Source organism: Siniperca chuatsi, linkage group LG23 (genome assembly GCF_020085105.1).
Source record: "Siniperca chuatsi isolate FFG_IHB_CAS linkage group LG23, ASM2008510v1, whole genome shotgun sequence".
Classification (NCBI taxonomy): Eukaryota; Metazoa; Chordata; class Actinopteri; order Centrarchiformes; family Sinipercidae; genus Siniperca; species Siniperca chuatsi.
This window is the reverse complement of record NC_058064.1, coordinates 3,039,219-3,058,323: the sequence shown is the minus strand read 5'-3', so window position 1 is coordinate 3,058,323 and position 19,105 is coordinate 3,039,219. Positions and strand designations below refer to the sequence as shown.

The following is a 19,105-nucleotide window of genomic DNA, read 5'->3' as shown; positions in this document are numbered from 1 at the left end:
TACAGCACAAGGGTTCGATTGGTTTATGCGTGGGGGCGGCTTTCAAAAGACAACAACACATTTAGCGACATTTCGTTTAAAAGAAAGGTTCAATCAGTTAATGACTTGAATGCTAATTTATTCTGATTTATTTATAATATAAATACAACACATTGATACAATCCATTTGGCTATATGAGCTCATCTTTAGGAAGCTCAGTTTTCAAATACAGCAACACTAACAGACAAAAACCATTTCCTTATTATGAAACACATTCAAAGAAACCTCCCTTTGAGTTAAAATGCACCAACATGTTATGATGCTACATGCCAAGTACACAATCCTATACATCAAAGTGCAATGTCACAATGGGTTAATGCTAGAATTCATAATTCAGTAATCTACTAAACACTTTTATGGTTATTTCATTCAGAGTGCTGCTGCTCTTCGTTCAGGACATGCGTGAGTGGATTCACAACTCCCCCAAAAAGACAAGGATTAAAAAAAAGGCACTTTCACATACACACACACACACACACACACAGATGTGCATCCATAGCCCATCTCAGGACGTCATGTCTCATTTTAATCACCACACTCACATCAGTTACCAGCCCGGTTGGAGGCCACATTCAGTGTGCTGTTCAAGTGTTTTTTTGTTTGGGCGTTTACACACACAGCCCCACCCTGTTAGCTTATTGTGAATTTAAGGTTAACTAGTGACTTCAGTGACTTCACAAGCAGGTAAACCATTATTCTGACACACACACACACACACACACACACACACACATAGAAAGTAGCATGCTTTTTGCACTTGCACCGTTTTCCCAAACTTGCACTTGCGTGTTCTGGCACTCAAGGCAGGCATGAATTATCTATCATCTATCACTATTCTAGTGCTTCTGCACTTACAAGGGAGCAGAACAAGGGCAGGCAAGCAGGACACACACTCTTCTTGCACACACACACACACACAAACAAGAACAAAATCATACACCCACCCCCATCCCAGAAAACGTTCTGTCCAAGCTCCCTCCACCACTCAACCATCACACCCTGTTTGAAGCTCGGGTCTGGGCGTGGGTTTCTCCTCCGAGAACACAAGAAGGCTGTTAGAGAGTTTAGCGAGTCGCCACAGCAGCTCACTGAACATTCGATAGATGGCTGAACAGTCGTTAAATACTGGAAACATTCATTAAATAGTTGGTTAAATAATGTGAGTTTGGTGTCACTGACGACCTCAAGAGGCGTTTCGTGGTTTGAGGTGTAAGTGAGCTTAGCAGCTGAACCAAGTGGAAAATAAAAATAAAAATTATAAGTCACACAGACGTTGTTGAACCATTGTCGCCTTCACTCTGCCGTGTCCTCTTCCTTTTAACATCGTGTCTCTCGTTACAGATACAGCAGCCGATCGGGATAGTTTTTAAGAAAACAGCAGCCTTTTGGCGATAGGCTCCTCAGCTAGCGCAGGCCTATCTTCATGACAGTACAGCCAACATTCACGTCACTGAAACTACATTTTACTGGAGCTGAACTACACTCCCCACGTCTCTCTGACTATGATCTCATATACAGGACAGGATGCTTTGCCTACGCTCGTTCCTGTGTCTCTTTATCAGCAGTTCTTTTAGCTAACCTTTGATAAATGCTTCAATACATGGAGAAAGTAAACTCCTACACACCAAGAGAGTACACACCAACCTGACAACACATAAATATCATGGCATATCATATCATAGTTCATGTCATATATTATAGTTTAGTACTACATTAAAACCCTTTTTGTCTTTCCTACCCTTTCTACCCTCATGTTGATTATAAACATTAAGCAGTACCCTGATCTCCTCTTCTGGCCCATTTTTGGCCTGGGTAGGCCTGATTTGGCCTTTCATTTGGCTCACATGGTGCAGGATTTGTCCAGCGGTGGGGGCAGAGGCGGGGTGCTGCTCTTGGGTGGGACCATGGGTTTGGGCCTAAGGGCGGGGGGCCGCAGCGGAGCCCCGATGCGGGCAGCTGCCACAGGTTTGAAGGAGCCCAGGGTGTCGGGGGAAGGGTTGGCTGGTCTGGGAGGTCCAGGTGGAGGTCCGGGGAGCGGGCTGATGGGGCTCAGAGGACTGAGGGGGCTCGGGGTGCCAGGGGTGCCGGGAGTCCCGGGGGTGCCGGGGGTTCCTGGTGTACCCGGGGTGCTGGGGGTGCTGTGGGGGCTGGGAGACTCGGAGGAGCAGGTGGTGACGGGGCCGTTCTTCACCTGCTCCAGAGTGTCCAGCACCACGTCGGGAGCCGGCCGGCAGCCCTGCCGCTCCAGCTGCCTCAACTCCCCCAGAGCCACAGTCACCGTCTCCTCGATGTCCTGCAGGCGGAAAGAGGAGGATTAAACAGAAAGACGCTTTAATGCAGCCTCACTGGAAAAACTCAACTTTAAACCTGCCATAACTGATTTTTTTTTTGGCTCTTTAGCTGCTAGATGCTCCACTATGTTCACCAGCTGGACTCTGACTGCGTCTGTCTGCTGTTTGCTGCTGAGCAGCTCGCGTACAGTGGCTTTTTACAGCTTTTTCTCTGAAAACGACACAGAGCGCTGAGAGGGAGCCAGAACAGTGAAGTTGCAGCCGGACAGATAAACAACGAGCTGAACGTCACTATGGAGCTCCGTAAAGCCGAGCGGAGCTGCAGGTTCAGCTGATGATTCTCCGTAGGTTCATCACTACGAACGAAACCTTTCACATCGTCATTGTTTTCACATTGTCATTTGATACATTGTTATTATCAGAATCAGAATCAGAAAGACTTTATTGATCCCCGAGGGGAAACTCTTTGTTACCGCAGCTCACTGTCACGTCGGTGCACACAGGAAGAGAAGTACTAAGGAAAAAATATAATACACTATAATACAGGTCAGAAAATAAATTAAGTACCAAGTGGGTATAAGTATAAAATAAAATAAGTGTGAGGTACAAAGTGGGTTTACCGGTTGATGATAATAATACGGTATAATAATACAATATAATAACATAAGTAATAAGTAGTAGTGCATGAACTGTCAAGTTAAGTGTAGCCTATTAAGATTATTATGAGACGGTGGATATTGCACAGCAGTAATAGAGGTAATATAACTATAATAAGAGGTAATTATAAAAAATGTTTGATTATAGCCGCTTTAAAGAGGAGTCCACGAAGAGAGCAAGCAAAACTGACAAAGATTTGCTCCTTAATATTATTATAAACTGAATATTTTTTGTAAAAACTGAAAAATGGTGGTGGCCATTATACAGCTGCAGAATTACTGATCATTTGTTTGTTACTACAGGCGACCCATTTCACATAATTTAATTTGAATCCATTAAATATTGATTAACGCAGCTTTAATTAATGCTGTCTTTTTAAGTTAACTAACTGTATCCGTATGTGTGTACCTGCGCCAGCATGTCGGGGTCCAGCGCTCTGGAGCGGTGAGAGTCGCTGAAGCCGTGCTGCCCGCTGCTCGAGCGCCGGATGGGCGTGTCCTCCGGCCTCCGCAGCGAATCATGTCGGCTCACCGTCATGGTCACGGCGGCGGCAGAGCGGCGGCGGCGCTCCGGGCTGTCGAGGGGCGGGGTCAAGCCCTGACCCCGCCCCAGCAGCAGCTCCCTGGGACTGAAGTGGCCCGTCACTGGTGGGGAGCTTCTCTCCATCACCCCCCCGTTGCCGTGGCAGTGGCTGTCGTTAGAGCGGCCGAGGGGGCGGCGGAATAAACCGTCGGTTCGCTTCCTCCTGTGGCTGTCATCAGGAAATACAAACACTATTAGCTCGGGTCAACAGTAACTCAGGACTGAAGGATGTTTGGCATATAGCAAACATATAGCAAAAAGACAAAGTAGAAGATGATTTAGAAGATTTGTGTCTTACTTTTTTTTTTTTTTTTTACATGTTTAACTTAAATAAACAAACCTGTGTTCACTACAGTGTCTTTATTATGAAATATAGGCTACACACAGACCAGGAGCCAAACCACAAGACTGCTAATGTTTCATCTTTGGAGAGGCCCGGGCCAAGCTCCAGCCACAATTATGCAAATGAGCCTTCAGTAAGCCCCCTCCCCCTCAGTTATTGTTGAGACCAGTACTGGCCAGTAGAGGGCGCACCTGCGGCGCCCCACCAGCCACCGAGGTTCATCCAGAGTCAGCAAGCTTGATAAATTATTATTCAATATTTGACAAGCGTATAAATGAGTTTTTACTTTTTTAGCATTTATATATCTTATTAAATGAAGTTATAATGTATGATTTTTTTAATCTTCTCTCAGCCCCTCAGATTTATCTGGTGACCCTTTGGAGGGGCCCGACCCCTAGGCTGGGAACCACTGGACTAAACTAGCTAACTGTATATAAAGTAGTTCAAATTAGCTCCACCTCGAGCAGCTACAACAGTAAAATGCTGCTTACACACTGATGTATTAACAATCTAATAATGTTGAGAACTTTTGCTGATAATACTGATTATACTGTATAATAATACTATAATTTATTGGAGTATTTTTACATTGTTGTATTGGTACTTTTACTTAAGTAAAGGATCTGAATACTTCTTCCACCACTGTTGGACACCCGTATCTCTCCCATGGATTAGCTCACTTCACTTGGATTTCCATCTCAGATGTTTGGCCAGACGCGTATTGTTAGGAATGACTGTGAAAGTGAAAGGTGTCTGGTGTCTGCAGACGGGGAAACGAGTCACATGAGGAACAGCAGTGATAACAGCCTGATGAAATTCACAGGTATTTTTAGAGGTGAGAGAACAAGCTGTGAAATGGGCTTAACGTTCACGGCAGCCAAAACAAGCCTTTTTCCTCTCGTGATAACGTGATAATGCGAGCTGTCTTACATGACAGACCTGTTATAGGTCTCTGGAGGTCTGATGTCGGTGGGGGAGCTCAGTTCGCTCCTGGACCTCTTGTCGTCGGTGCTGCTGCTTCCTCCGTCGCTGTCCGCTTTCTGACTGAGTGTATCTGACATGGCGTCGGCCCTAAAGACACCGAGCACACACACTCAATCAGGACAGATCACTCTGGAAACAGGAGACCTGAACTAACAGAACACACCAATCATCAATTAACTGATCAATAGCATGTGGTTAGTGACTCCCACAGACCAATAAGTCCGCTAATCAACAAGGTGTGCAATCCAGTGAGCAACAAATCCACCCAAATCCATCACTGCGGCTTGTCAATGAATCAAATGGGACACTTACGTTAACAGGAACTTCAGTTTCCCGGTGAGCAGTTTGCTTTTGATAATAAAAAGGCGCTTTTAAAGCTTTAAATCTGTTGAGCTGCATCGTCAAAAAATAAATTTTCTGAGTGATATTTATTTAAAATAATAGTTTTTTATTTTAACTATACACATATTAAATTAATCTTTACATGTTACACACACTGTGTAGATACCCAAAGAAGTATGGATGTATTAACAGTATTTTATTATTCAGAATCAGGTTTATTGCCAAGTAGGTTTACACATTCATGGAATTTGCTTTGGTATTGTGGTGCAAAACAATAAACAGTAGAACTATAAAGACAGATAAAGCAAGTACTGCAGGCCAAGAATTGTAAATATAAATATAAAATTGACAATAAGGTACTAAAGAATATTAAAAATATATTATAAGAAAATAATAAAGAATATTTACAATTTGACTTATTTAAATTACAGATTGTACAGGGATGTGCAATGTGCAAAATACTTAAATAGACTTCTAGACTAAAGTTTGAGTTTCTAAGGAACTACAGACTATACAGTCTGTGCATTATTTAAAAAAATTAAATTTAAAAATGAAATGCTTTAGTTTTTGATTGTTTGTAAAATGATAACATACATTTTGATGATACCTGTTGCAAATATGTACACATACTTCCTAAATTTTATAATTATCTATATCTAATTATCTTATAATATATAACTTATATCTTACAGTATTATGAAGCACCAACCCAAACAAAAAAAATAAAAAATAGAACTGGAATTTAAAAAAGCTCGACTAACTAAAATGTATTTTATTTATTTTCATGATCTACATATTGAAATGAATGGTTGTCTACCTAGTTTTGACTGACCTTCAATTCTCCTAATTATAACCTTAAAATAATGCACAAAGTGAGCAATCTGTAGTTCTTTAGAAACTCAAACTTAAGTCTAGAATAATAAAATAATGTATAACAGAACTTGGGTATACATCTACACAGTGTGTGTGTAAAAAGGTTAACTTAATATGTATATACGTTGTTGAGAGGAATAAGATATATCAGACTTTGGCGACACAGAAAATACTTGTTAGAAGAATCAATTCATTGCTGGTTTGGGATTTTTCATGAGATTTGTCAACAGTAAGAAAAAGGTAGAATATCATGAAACATATACTTTAATCTACCAAACCCACACTGACAATTAAAGGGACACAAATAAAAAAACGTATAAATTAAAGGTGTCTGTGAGTGTGCAGATCTTTTCTAGCTGTGCACTCGCCTGTCCTTCACCACGATGTACTGATGAGGCACCAGGCCGTGGTTGCCGTTGTGCCGCCCCTCCCACCAGTCATGTGACGCTCGCTGGAAGAGCTGCAGGGACGCTCCCTTCTTGAAGGAGAGCTCGCGGCCCGACCGGCCCACGTAATCGAACCTCGCCACCGCCTCCACACCCTCACCCTCTGCCAGAGAGAGAAAAGAGGGGGGGGGGTGTAGATAAGAGCCAGACGTGGAAAGAGAGGTGAACCTGAACTTGTCAATCAACCGTCTCTGCGGCTTTGTTCCTCCCGCAGCTCGACCAATCAGAAAATAGCATTGAAAAACGTTAAGGGCTTAATTCAGATAGAGAGAGAGCAGGGTGGAGGACGGGCGGGTGGGGTGTGGAGAAGGGAGGGAGGGTGGAGGGGAGATGTCTCCATGGCTGCTGTTGCCGTAGCAACCTCTCTCCACTAGGACACAGAGGGATGAGAGTGTGGGCGATTGTGTGAAGGTCAGGGGTCATGCGTACCCTCGTCGCTGGTCTGGGTCTCAGTGCCGCCGTCGGGCTCGGCCTCCTCCAACGCCCCCGGCTCGCTGAATGGACTCTCGCTGTAGGAGGAAGGGGAGAGGTGTCAGGCACCGAAGCAGATAGACACCCCATCCATTCAAATCCATTCAACATGGGAACAAAGGACGCATGCACAGATGGAGACGAGGCTGCTAATCAGAGTCTGAGGACGTTTATGCAACAATACAGCTACAGCAGAATGTCAAGAGTTTAGTTTATGATAGGAAGAGAGGAGACACAACACACAGTGTGCACAGTATCGGACTGAAGGAGAGAGGTTTTCTACACCACAGGGATCACTGATTGGTTTAATACCAATGGTGTCTTAAACGTCAGAAAAAAATTGACACCTCAATCATACACCTCTATAGCAGGGGGCTTCAAAATCTGGCACTGTCACCCCACCCCACAGTTCCCATAATGCTTTAGGGGATGTAAACAGGAAGTGTAATGTTGCCATGGATTCAGTGAGATATGCTGTGGGCCCCCCCCATATATCTTTACATTTTGGCAAATTGGCACCATTAAAAGTATGCCGCATTAGCTATTAGCAGTTCCTGTTTGCAGTGTACCCATGGATGTACGGACAACTATCACTGGATTACTTTGATACTGAAGAAAACTTAAAAATGTGATGATTCTCAGGCAAGTTCTGAAGTGTCTTTTTTCTATGATTTCTAAGTGGATTTCTAAACGTTTATTCGTATATACATATACATCAGAGGTAATGATATCCTCGGGAAGTGTAAGTCACATTGAATATCAACATGTGTTTCACGTCTGTGTGTTAAGATTTGACGAAGAGTTATGACTGAGAAGGAGTGCGATTTCTGACTCAAATTCATCTCACGCAGTATCTTCTGCCTGTTAATCAAGCTTTACTTGAAGCTACCAAAGTAAAAGTTTACAGAGAAAATCAGGGCTCAGAAAGTTAATCTCCTTGGAAAGTGGGAATCAGGTTACATAGAAGAATAGTAATAACATTAGGATATTATAATTAGATGAATATGATTAATTGAATAACTAATTAAAGCGACTAATTAAATAACTGAATATGAATGAAAGGTTTTACATGCTGATCTGTGAATCTCACCAGTACTGGTCTCCAGTCATACACTTCTCATAAACCGGCCCGGGCAGCTCCTTGGTGTCTGGGAAGATGTTGTCGTGGTTCAGGATGACCGTTTTGATGACCTCATTCACATGCGCCTGACAGGCCACCTGGTCCAGGGTGTCCGGCGTTGGCAGGAGGGTGGGGCCGAATACAATGGCCAGGTTCCCAGCATCCATCATGTTCTCATCGCTGTACTGGGAAAGGCTGTGGGAAAGGGAAACCGTACGAGAGTGCTGAAACTTTTGGCAAAATTCTATATTTTTCTATATTACTATAAAAAGCATTTTTTATATCCCAGTTTGGGTTCATATATGGAACGGTCATCCTCAGTCTCTCTTAGGACAGAAAAATCCAATAATAATGTATTCGCACCTTCATTAATGATGCAGCATGTAATCCATTTAATATTGAATCTCATTGATTCAACAGCTTCACTGTTTACTGTTCACTCTCCTGCAGGTGAATTTTCCTATTGCTGATGCTTCACATTAAAAGCATTCAACGAACAAAACATGCAGGGTTTTTTGATTTAAGCAGTCACAGAAACACGATGCATTTGAAGCCCTCCGTGAGTAATACACAGATGTCTAGATGAGGCTAACTGGACAGAGGTTGGCTACTGGGACTTTGGCTTTTTATTACAAGAACCTCTGAAAATAGTAACCCTCTTGCTCTGTAGAAACAACTCAGTCTTTCTCTTTTGTGCTGTAAATCAATTCAGCAGATTTCCTGCCAATTACGATCTCATAGCTCATTATGTAATGATTTAATTTGCATTTGGCAATCAAATTATTGCTTAAAAATGTGCGTCTTAATAAAGTACTGGTGTTAAAATGCTGTATACACTAAACTTTTCCATATTCAGTATCTATTATTGTTTCGTGGGATGTTGCCACCAGCTGACACAGGACCTGGAAATTAAATATGAATGGAAATAGAAATATTTTCACTCTCCTTGACAGTGAAGCACCTGGTTTGATAACACTGAAGCTGAATGCACTTCATGGGCCTGCTAATAAACGTGCCAATACGTTCAGCTGGTACATCACACCTCCTCTCCATCCCTCGCTGCTCTCTCATTCTATATTTATTTGAGAGGCTGCAGAGATGAAATGAGCTCTGTTTTATCATCTCTACATGCTGTAAGTGCGCACTTCTAACTCCCTTCACTACAAGAGAGGTTTATTCTCAGGATGAGGGGAACGACTCTGGGAAAATGGAAAGAAATGGGCGATTATCATTAACTGTAAGGGCCTGGTTTTATGTAAGTGGATACTCACTGGTTGAGGAAGGCGAACAGGTAACGCATCACCACCAGCGTCGCCCTCGGGACACCCAGCAGGATCTTACGGATGCACTGCGCTCTCTCGTACATGTTCTCGATTCCTGCAGCATGAAACACACATCAGAGCAGACATAATCAATCCCTGATACATTGCGAGGTGTCGGTAACGCAACGACACATCCTGAACAACACCAGCCGACGCCACAGAAAGAGAAGCAGCCGGCTCCGTAGCTCTGCTGCGGAGGGGATGAGTTTCAGAAAGGCAGGACAGGACAGTGAGTGTGTGGGCTGAAGACAGACAACAGATTCAGTCTTTATTTTCTTTAGTTCATTTATCGGCTTCATGGCAGCAGCTCATGTGCAGATGTTCCAGGTCACATATAAGACTCAAGTGTTACAGCAAGTGATAAGGTCAGTTTTAGCAACTTTTTTTTTTTACGTTGCTCAAGTACAGTACTTAAGTACAACTTTGAGATACTTTACTTGAGTATTTCTATTTTAGGGTACTTCTACTCCACTACTCCACATTTCAGAGGCGAATATTGCACTTTTTACTCCACTACATTTATTTTACAGTTATAGTTACTAGTTACTTTTCAGATTAAGATTTTACTTTTACTCCACTTTATTTTACATACGGACTTGTTGGACCAGTTCATAAAATATGATGCATTATTATAGATTAAACTACTCAACAGTATATGAAGCAGATAAAATGAGCTTCACCTCGACCAACTACAAAATTTAAGTACCGCTTACATATTTGTACATCATTAATAATGATCCAATAACATAACACTGACAGGGGTCATTCTGCCTATTGAGTAGTTTTACTTTTGATGCTTTAAGTACATTTTGTTACTAATACTTTACTTTTTTTGAGTGCAGGACTTTTACTTGTAATGGAGTATTTCAATAGTGTGGTATTGCTACTTTTACTTAAGTCAGTTATTTGAATACTTCCACCACTGCTAATAACTAACTGCATAGTTGGCCGTGGTCAGACGTGGGCTCTGTTGCAGCTGTAACTACTGCATTGCCCAACCAATACTGGATTTTTTAGGCCAATACCAAAAATCAATATTTGAAAATTTAAAAACTCCAATAAGCTATAATGACATATCGGCAGATATTCATTTTTTACATGAACACATACCATTATTTATGTTATATGTTGTTATTGTATGTGTTTTTGATAAGAGTCACTTGAATTTGTTTCTTAAGAAGATATATACTGAGCAAAACACTTCACAGATGAAAAATAAACTTGTCAAGGCTCTGTGGTGGACGAACTAGTAATAGAGACATTGTTTGTAAATTACTTCACATATATAATTGATTTAAACTGCTTCAGGCCCCCACACGTGGCCGTAAACGGACAGTGGTACTCACGGACGCAGGAGATGAGGTCATTAAACCTTTCCTTGGGAAACAGCGGGTTCTCCAAACCCCTGAAGTAGAGCTTCAACACTCCAGCCACGGAGTTGATGTCGTGGTTGCTCTCCTCGTCAATCAGTGGATCATTACCTGGACGACAGACAGAACGAGTTTAACCACATCCTCATGCACCAAAAGCTGTCCATCTTTTGATCATTCGACCATTTGAACTCCTTCTCACCTCTCTCGAAGGAGTTTTTGATGTCGTTGACCTCCACCTGAGATCCTGACACCCGGAATATGCCTTGATGCTGAAGACCTGTTGGGACCAGAGGGGCGTCTGTAGTTTAGGCTGCAGTGTTAGCATGGAGCCTACTATCAGTTCGTCGTAGTAAGGACGTACCACAGTACATTCAGTTAGGATCAACATTACATTTAACACCCTTTAAGACCTACCCTTTAATACCACATAGAATGCAATTTAATACCTGTTTCATGATCATAATGTCCAAAGTATGTAAGTATGAAACGAAACATTACTGCTTACGGCAAGCAGGAGAAAATATTAAAGACTTTTGTAAATTTAATGTATGACTTTTTGAAATCTTCTAAGGCTTCTTATTGAGGAAACTAAATTCAGTGCTTTTCAAGACTTTTCAAGACCTGCAGATACCTTGGGTTTTGTAAAACAGTAAAAGTAGTTGCAGCACAGATATTTCTCATCAATAACAGATGAGCCAATCGAACCTGAATGATGAAACTCACCATGTAGGTTGATGTAACGGATGCAGCTCTCCACAAGCAAAGGTATGGCTTTGGTTGAATCCTATAAACACAGTCATGAAGTACACAATTATGGTTGGTTATTGTTTATACTTTATTCATTCTGATTCTGCTTAGTGACTGAAGTTCTTCTCCACTCCTGGTTCTGATTGAGACTGCCATAGACAATCATCTGTCATAAATTACAAGAGATTTTGAGATTATTTTTGGTAACGAAGGTAAAATAAAGACAGGCATTCTCTATGTTGCCTTGCACAAGTTAAAGAATAAGGCTGGGATTTTTATATCTTTCTTAACGTTAACAAATTCCACAAAAATCAACAACGCGTTAGTCCGTCTCTCAATACTTTGACTTCCCAAGCCCATTGGTTCCGACATAAAAATGCTGTGCAAATTGCTTTATTATTGTAACACTAACCATAGTAAATCACATTTTATGTGTTGTTGTTACCTCATACCTTATGATAGATCTTCACTAAAAAGAGCACTGCCCTTTACTGTCATGAATACATAATATTTGATCATTTTCAGCATCTTTTAGAATAATATTGACTGAAAAAATAGAGATTAAATGTTTTTCTTTTCTACCCAAAAAACATGCAGAGGAGTTTGCAGTATTTTTACAGCCCTGAGTAGTGTCTGCAGGCCTCCTCTCAGGTCGCAGGTACAACTTCCACCTATCAGAGGATCAGGCAGTAGCCTATATGTAGGCTGACAGGCGAAACCCAGGGCAAATTAAGTCTGTAAATCACTCAGCGTTGCTTGTTAAGCTTATTGCTCTAAGGGCAGGGTAATAATTGAATATTCATTTTTATTAGCTCCTGTTTTCTCTCATCTGAATTTCAGGAACTCGATCTGGGGGATTTTGTAAAGTGAGGGGGACATGTACCCTCCGTCCCCAGTGGAAATTATGCCCTTCACTGTCAGCTATTACCACAAACACACAGAGAAACAACCTGAAGCCTGATAGAAGTGAAACTCTACCTGGTGCTTGCTATGGGAGTTCTTCCGCCCACGACTGTAATGAGCAGAAAGAGGAGAGAGAGAGGTGTTTCAGTTCAGAGCTCAAACTGAAGTGGTGGGAGGGGAAGTAACACTTATTATTATTAGCTGCGACATGAAATAATACCTGGTAGTCAGCAGTTCAGCTTTATATCCTGTAAGAAAAAAAAAAGACAGCTTTAAAGGCAAGACATGCCGACGGTAATCGTGTGTATTAAATATAAGCAGAAGACAAGTGAGAGAGAGTTTCTGTATGTCTTACCCTCTGCTAAAGCTTTCTTCAGTATGTCATGTTTGGCCTGGAGTTTGGAAATTAGATTACTTCCCTCCAGATACTCGCGGAATTTCTGAGGATTGAATAATAAAAACACAAATATAGACGTTCAGTTCACTGTGTATCCAATAGAGGGCACACATGAGGCTCCCCAAGCTTAATTCAGTGTCAACAAGCTTAATAAATTATTATTAAACATTTAAAATGAATGACTTTTTACTTTAATATGGCTTTAAATGAAGATGACAGTACTGTATGAACAGTATGAATTAATTGCAAAAATGAGTCTGTTTTGTATTTTCTTTTCCATAAACACTAATTCAACACTAGCTTCCTCCTGATCCCTTCCATCTAATGCAAGTCAATGGGTGTAAAAATGGAGCAGAAGACAGCCAATAATGGGATTCATGAGTGACTGGCGGAATAGCCAATCAAGTCCTCACACAAGGGAGGCTGTTACTGTTTGCATTTCTCGCGCTATAACTAATTGCAGCTTATTGTTAGAAAGACTTTTAGCCGCTCTATTCCACTCTTTTAAGAAATAAAGTATTATATCAGGTCTAATATTTGTGAGCGCTGACTTTATTCAACTACTTCCTGTTTACATATAGCCGTTGTACGGTAGCCTGGTAGGACACACAGTAGCCATTACCACCACCTCCATTATATGCACTATTATATATTAGCATTGCTGTAACTATCACTATCAAGTCTTTAAGCAGAAAAGCAGAATATGACAATCAAGTCAAAACAATATTTTATTATGTTTATGCTGACATTTTTTTCAAGTCCAAGATTTGTTTGGTTTTTTAGAGGATCTTCCTGCTTGCTGAGAAAATTGATAGATTAAGTGAGTATCCAAGCTGAGCTGTTGGATGAAGTGTCTTCTATAGTTGGAGTCAAAGCTTAGTGCACCAAGCTAGACAACAACACTGTTAGTGTGTAAGTAGCCCCAACCAGGTAAATAATCACCAGCCGCCACTGCTACCATCATCGTTAAAGAGTAACTTAACACCTCCTGTAAATCTTGCTTTTGCTGACCTCTAGTGGTTTAAATTGTCACCTAGCTGCAATGATGTACAGGTGTACTCCAGGACCCAGTGACATCACAGTTGGATGCAACAGAGCACACTTCTGACCACGCCCAACCAGAGATGAAACAGGCTTGAAACTTTTATCCAGCAGAGGGCAGCAACACCGCTTTTCAGCCTAAGTTACTCTTGAAGTACGAACGTTACGCTCTGCTGTTGGCTCACAGTGAAGTAGAAGAGCTCCGTCTCCTGCTGGTTGGCCCGTCTCTTAGCCAGACTTGGTTTGTTCAAGTAGCCGTCCGACACGCTGGACTTGACCGACTCGGAGGACGGGCTGTGGGTGAAGCTCTGGGAGACGTCGTAATCGTCCAGCACCGTCATGTCCTGCAGGGTGGTCAGAGTCGCACCCCAGGTCTTCTTCACCTGGAGGGGGACAGAAAATGGACTAAAAAAAAAACAGGTTTTGAAAAGGACTAGCTTGTATTTTTCCACTTGAACGAAAGGTGGTGGAAACTGAGAAATCTCTTCTGTTTGTTTTGGAGTTAAATACCTGACAAATCAACGTCCTTCGTGTAAATGTCTATAATATCGCGGTATATATCATCATATTGTCCGACTCTATAATCAAACCTTTTACACCAAATCTATTCACCCCATAAAGAATGTGAAAGGAATTTCAAAGATAACGTGTTTTACTATCGTCCTCTGAAGCTTGATGAAAGAAATGCTGAATGAGAGATTTAATTGAGTTACAGAAGCTAGTGGAACAGAGGCTAGACAGGAAGTGACATCATGACTTCGGCTCTCTATACTGTGCAATGATGAAATCATAAAAGCCTGATAATTTTAATTAAATAAGTTGCCTAAATGAATGATAATGAATACTTAAACCCATGATTTGTGCTGTAAGAGGGATCAAAGTTAAATTTATTACTCCCAAAAGTGGTGTGACAGACCCAAATCCTCACTGTTACAAAGCTGCATTTTTTTACTGTGGCTGTAAGGTAGTGAGGACCTTGGTTTTTTGTGTATCCTGCACAAGGTCAGTCACAAATTACTCTGAGAAACTTTAGCCAGTTAGGACACTTGAATATGAGCCCATAGCTGCATGTGAATCTATTTTTCCACCTTAAAACAACACTAAACTCAAGCTTTGTGCTCCTCCTGTGTGGAAGGACGACTTTGCAGGGTCATATGAGCACTTGACTGAACACCTAAATAAATGTAATTACTGCACAAGGCTTCAATGGAGTTATGAATTAGTAATTGTTTTAGGGTGGAGTTTCATTTTCCAAAACGTTTGATGAAGTATGTGTGTTCACGCACAACAGCTCTGTTTATGTATACTTCATATGCAAAGTGTGTTTGTATTTACAGAGAGGATAATGGGTGTAAAAGTGTTTTTATTTGTATATGATAATCAGGGAGTTTCTGTGTCTATGTGTGTGTATTTGTAAGCTGCTGAGACATGCAGATGCAGCTCATTAATCCAGACTCCTTCAGCATTTTTATGCCCTTCAGGGTGAGTTAACAGCTGCCCTCTGTGCACACAACACTCCAGTCTGCTCCACAACAACAGTGACGACGCCACAGACTGCAGCACCGAGTCGCCTTCAGATGGCACCAGTTTATTTTTAGAGGCTACATCTGCTACATTATCACCCCATTAGAACAGTATAAATCACCATAACTTTGTGCAAAGTTTGTAACTGTCAGAAAAACATTTACTTTGGCCATGTGTTGGTTCAACCCTTAGGGCCAGAGTGAAATATCTCAACAACTATTGGACAAATTACCAGGAAAGTTAGTGCAGACATTAATGGTCTCCAGGGGATAAATCCAAACAAATTTTATGACTTTTCATGAAGCGCAGGTCTGATTCCAGACCTCTGAATCTTAGCCCACATCTCTGATATTTTCAGCGATTCAAATACATCTGTCACTGAGCTCAGCTCAGCTGTTTCCCTTGTTGGGAAACAGCCGTGCTAATCAGAGTTTTGGAGGCAGGATTAAGAAAGGAGGCATCTTCCTGTGCCGGAGAAAAATGGCCACAGAAATGACGACAAGAGTAGAGACACTGACAAAGCTGTGCAGGTTGTTGTAAGTAACGTTAATTCCTCCTAGCAAATGTTACAACAGCTTCTGTGGTGACTGAAAATGACTAAGGCACGACAGACATGTCCCTTGCTTCTGATTGGCTAGGGCAAAGCTTGACAGGCCTTCTGTGACTAGTTATAGTTGCTAAGCTATGATTGGACAATCACTGTTCAGGGGAGTGGTCAATTATCTCTACTAAAAATATATTAGTAAGCATGGCTTCTTTATGTCACAGATAATTACTGTATGTCGTAGTAAATTTGGAAGTTCTGACCATCATTTTGGTTTGTGTGTGTATTTGTGTGTCTGACCTCTTCATTCTCTATCTTCAGAGACGCCAGGCGGGTCTGGAGCTGTGTGAGGCGGAGGCTGAGCTCAGCCTGGACCTGCGGCTGGGAGCCAATCTGGGTCACCTGACAGGAAGAGGAACAAGACAGGACAATCAGGAAATCGCTGTCAAGAAAAAAACTCAAATATGTGCTCATGTGGACCTGGTAGTGCATATTCCAATTTAATTCTAGTGAAGTTTATGTGTCAGGATTCTGACCAGTGCCCATTTCATGACTTTCTATTAACAATCGGAGCATTTCTGTGACCCAAAATAATAAACTGAAACGTGTAGTAGCAGCGGTGCAAACTTAGCAGCAACATTTAAATCAAAATTCAGAACATAGTAATACTTTCTTTCCATCTTTAATGTCCACAAAATGTATAATTTTTGACTAAAAGGCACAAAGAAATTCACTTGCAGTTAGTTTTTCTTCCTTTTGTCATTTCTGTCTCTGCTAACCAACTAGTAGATGCACATGCACATAAACTTTGTAAGCAATTCTTACTTTTGTCCACATCAGAATTTGTGGACTGTCTTTTATTGTTTTTTAGGAAATCATAGATTGAGAATGTCAATACCACAAACATTTTTCAAGAAGGCTTTCGTTTTATTCATAAAGTTTTGTCACACCGTCTCCAAAAATAATCGCAAAATTTGACTAAATGTGACTCTTGAGTTGTAAAACTTCCCTGGAGAATTTACCAAATTCCTTTACTCTCCCTTTCTGAAATACATCCCTCTCAGTTAAAACTGGACTCCCAGGTGTGTTTGCAAACATCTGGTTGATATTACGGTATACTGACTGCGTCGCCCATGTGGGCCTGGAAGCCGAAGCGTTGTGGGGGGCAGAAGGCAGTCGGGTAGAGCCCCAGCAGACGCTGCCTGTCGCGGGCGGGGTCCAGGCCCTCCACGGCCCCCTCCAGCACCTCCAGACCCGCCCTCCTGGAGGCTTCGAGGCTCAGTTCAGCCGATAGGTAGGTCCTCAGAGCCCGGCTCAGACTGGAGTGGTACCCTAGGTCACAGCACTGAGACACGGGCAGATGGAGGAAACATGTTTATCACAAGTGTGAAATCAAGTGTTTTTTCCCCATTCTGTATTCCCATTTTAAATGTTTCTTTAAACGTTATCCTCACAGGACTCCTCCGGATCATGTAACCATCTTATAGGTTTATGTTATAGCCTCCAGCTTTAATTACTTCAACTTTGTTTCTGAGAAATCATGTTTCGTCCGTCGGTTTGGCGGACGGCTCAAAATACTACAATACCCATGAGCCTCTCCTGCTGTTACTGTGGAGAAGAAGCCAGTCAGAGGCGCGAATCAGAGCATTACTGAAGTCAAAATGCTTCGCTGTCAAATTTGTTTACAAAACATGGCATTGTAGTTGCTGAATTCATCCAAAACTGACCCAAGTGAGTTAATTTAGCCTGCAGTTTCACAGTTGTCGGCGCACGTGACAGAAATGTTATGCTCTGTGATCGGATGTTTCATCTTTCGTACTGATTATTTAATATGGAGAGTTTCATGCCAGTCCAAGATGTAGAAGTGCTCCAACTGTGAGTCACGTATATTGTCTATGGGAAAAATGAATGCGACTTTTTCATCTTCAGCGTCAGGTGTTAATTATGGAGGCCGAGACCCTTGGTATTTCACACACTGGATGTAGTCCGTCATATACGTATAAATATGTATTTCCAACTTCCTTAGTATCATAACTAGCCCTGGGATCCATAATTATCATAGTTAAACTTAGCTTGGCCACTCTCCCTTATGTGACATCACGTCTAGTTTCTCTGTTATAAAAATGAGTCCAGATTTCACTGCAGGGCACATACAGAAACTTTCTTCTTCACTCTGCTTTTACACTCACAAAATCCACCGACGTCTCCAGTGATGAACAGATAGTTTGTGCCACAAATGTGTACTCACGTCTATGATATCGGGCAGGTCGTGGATGTAGTATTTAAACACGGAGGCGTTGGTGGCCTCCAGAGTCAACAGATACTCATTCCTGGCTTTAAGAGTCTTCAGTTTGTTCTCTGAGTACTTTGCCTTCCTCTAATGAAGAAAGAAACAGTCATGAAAAGAGGAAACTGTTGGTTAGATTGTGTGCACCCAGACACAACAAGCTCAAGTTTTACCTTAAAACCCTCACAAATTCATTGTTAGTTGTACAAAACGATGTGCATATAAGATTCAAAACTGCAAAGGATACAAATATTATTAACAATCAGTATCAAAGTGACAAGTAAGTTTAAAAAGAGCTAGAGTAGATAATAACAGTTTACGTAAATAATCCAACAGTAACATAAAAAATAAGGCTAAAGCTCCATTCGGACTGGATTTATTTCTGAGGAGAGGTGGGGTGAATTTAACATTACCTGTGCCTGTCAGTGATTTTAATCTCCTACGTGGGTAAGTTTTCACCTCCACCCCAGTAATAATTACAGCTGCAATGACCTGCTGTTTTTCTGTGAACTCTGATCCTCCTGTAATTTAAATGCATGAAGAGCTGCTTGTCCTTAGCTCAGTGTGAAATTTGCCTTTTGTGTCAAAATGGAGGAAGTCAAGAATAGGTACTGGTATTCTCTTTTCAGCCCTGTTTATATATATTGCCTATATATCTTTACATTTTAGCAAATTAAAAGCACCATTAAAAGTACGCCGAATTAGCTATTAGCAGTTCCTGTTTGCAGCGTACCCATAGATGTACAGACAACTATCACTGGATTACTTTGATACTGAAGAAAACTTAAAAATGTAATGATTCTCAGGCAAGTTCTATG

General features: G+C 41.5%; 1 protein-coding gene across 4 annotated transcripts in view; it reads right to left on the bottom strand.

Annotated features, from left to right (window-relative positions):
* Nucleotides 1–101: 101 nt before the first annotated feature.
* Nucleotides 102–19,105, bottom strand: part of LOC122871359 (SLIT-ROBO Rho GTPase-activating protein 1-like) — a 36,753-nt gene continuing 17,749 nt past the window's right edge. For 3 of the 4 annotated variants that reach the window (XM_044186387.1, XM_044186389.1, XM_044186386.1), the window contains 17 exons: nucleotides 18,249–18,377; nucleotides 17,124–17,345; nucleotides 16,301–16,402; nucleotides 14,118–14,315; nucleotides 12,850–12,934; nucleotides 12,715–12,742; nucleotides 12,570–12,603; nucleotides 11,568–11,628; nucleotides 11,044–11,121; nucleotides 10,818–10,952; nucleotides 9,421–9,526; nucleotides 8,120–8,344; nucleotides 6,988–7,067; nucleotides 6,481–6,661; nucleotides 4,844–4,984; nucleotides 3,397–3,739; nucleotides 102–2,333 (listed from right to left, as the gene is read on the bottom strand). In XM_044186387.1, coding sequence (XP_044042322.1) covers nucleotides 1,881–2,333; nucleotides 3,397–3,739; nucleotides 4,844–4,984; nucleotides 6,481–6,661; nucleotides 6,988–7,067; nucleotides 8,120–8,344; nucleotides 9,421–9,526; nucleotides 10,818–10,952; nucleotides 11,044–11,121; nucleotides 11,568–11,628; nucleotides 12,570–12,603; nucleotides 12,715–12,742; nucleotides 12,850–12,934; nucleotides 14,118–14,315; nucleotides 16,301–16,402; nucleotides 17,124–17,345; nucleotides 18,249–18,377 — 2,601 coding nt within the window. In that variant the 3' untranslated portion in view covers nucleotides 102–1,880. The remainder of the gene's footprint in view (nucleotides 2,334–3,396; nucleotides 3,740–4,843; nucleotides 4,985–6,480; nucleotides 6,662–6,987; nucleotides 7,068–8,119; nucleotides 8,345–9,420; nucleotides 9,527–10,817; nucleotides 10,953–11,043; nucleotides 11,122–11,567; nucleotides 11,629–12,569; nucleotides 12,604–12,714; nucleotides 12,743–12,849; nucleotides 12,935–14,117; nucleotides 14,316–16,300; nucleotides 16,403–17,123; nucleotides 17,346–18,248; nucleotides 18,378–19,105) is intronic. The other variant, XM_044186388.1, reaches the window with a different exon arrangement.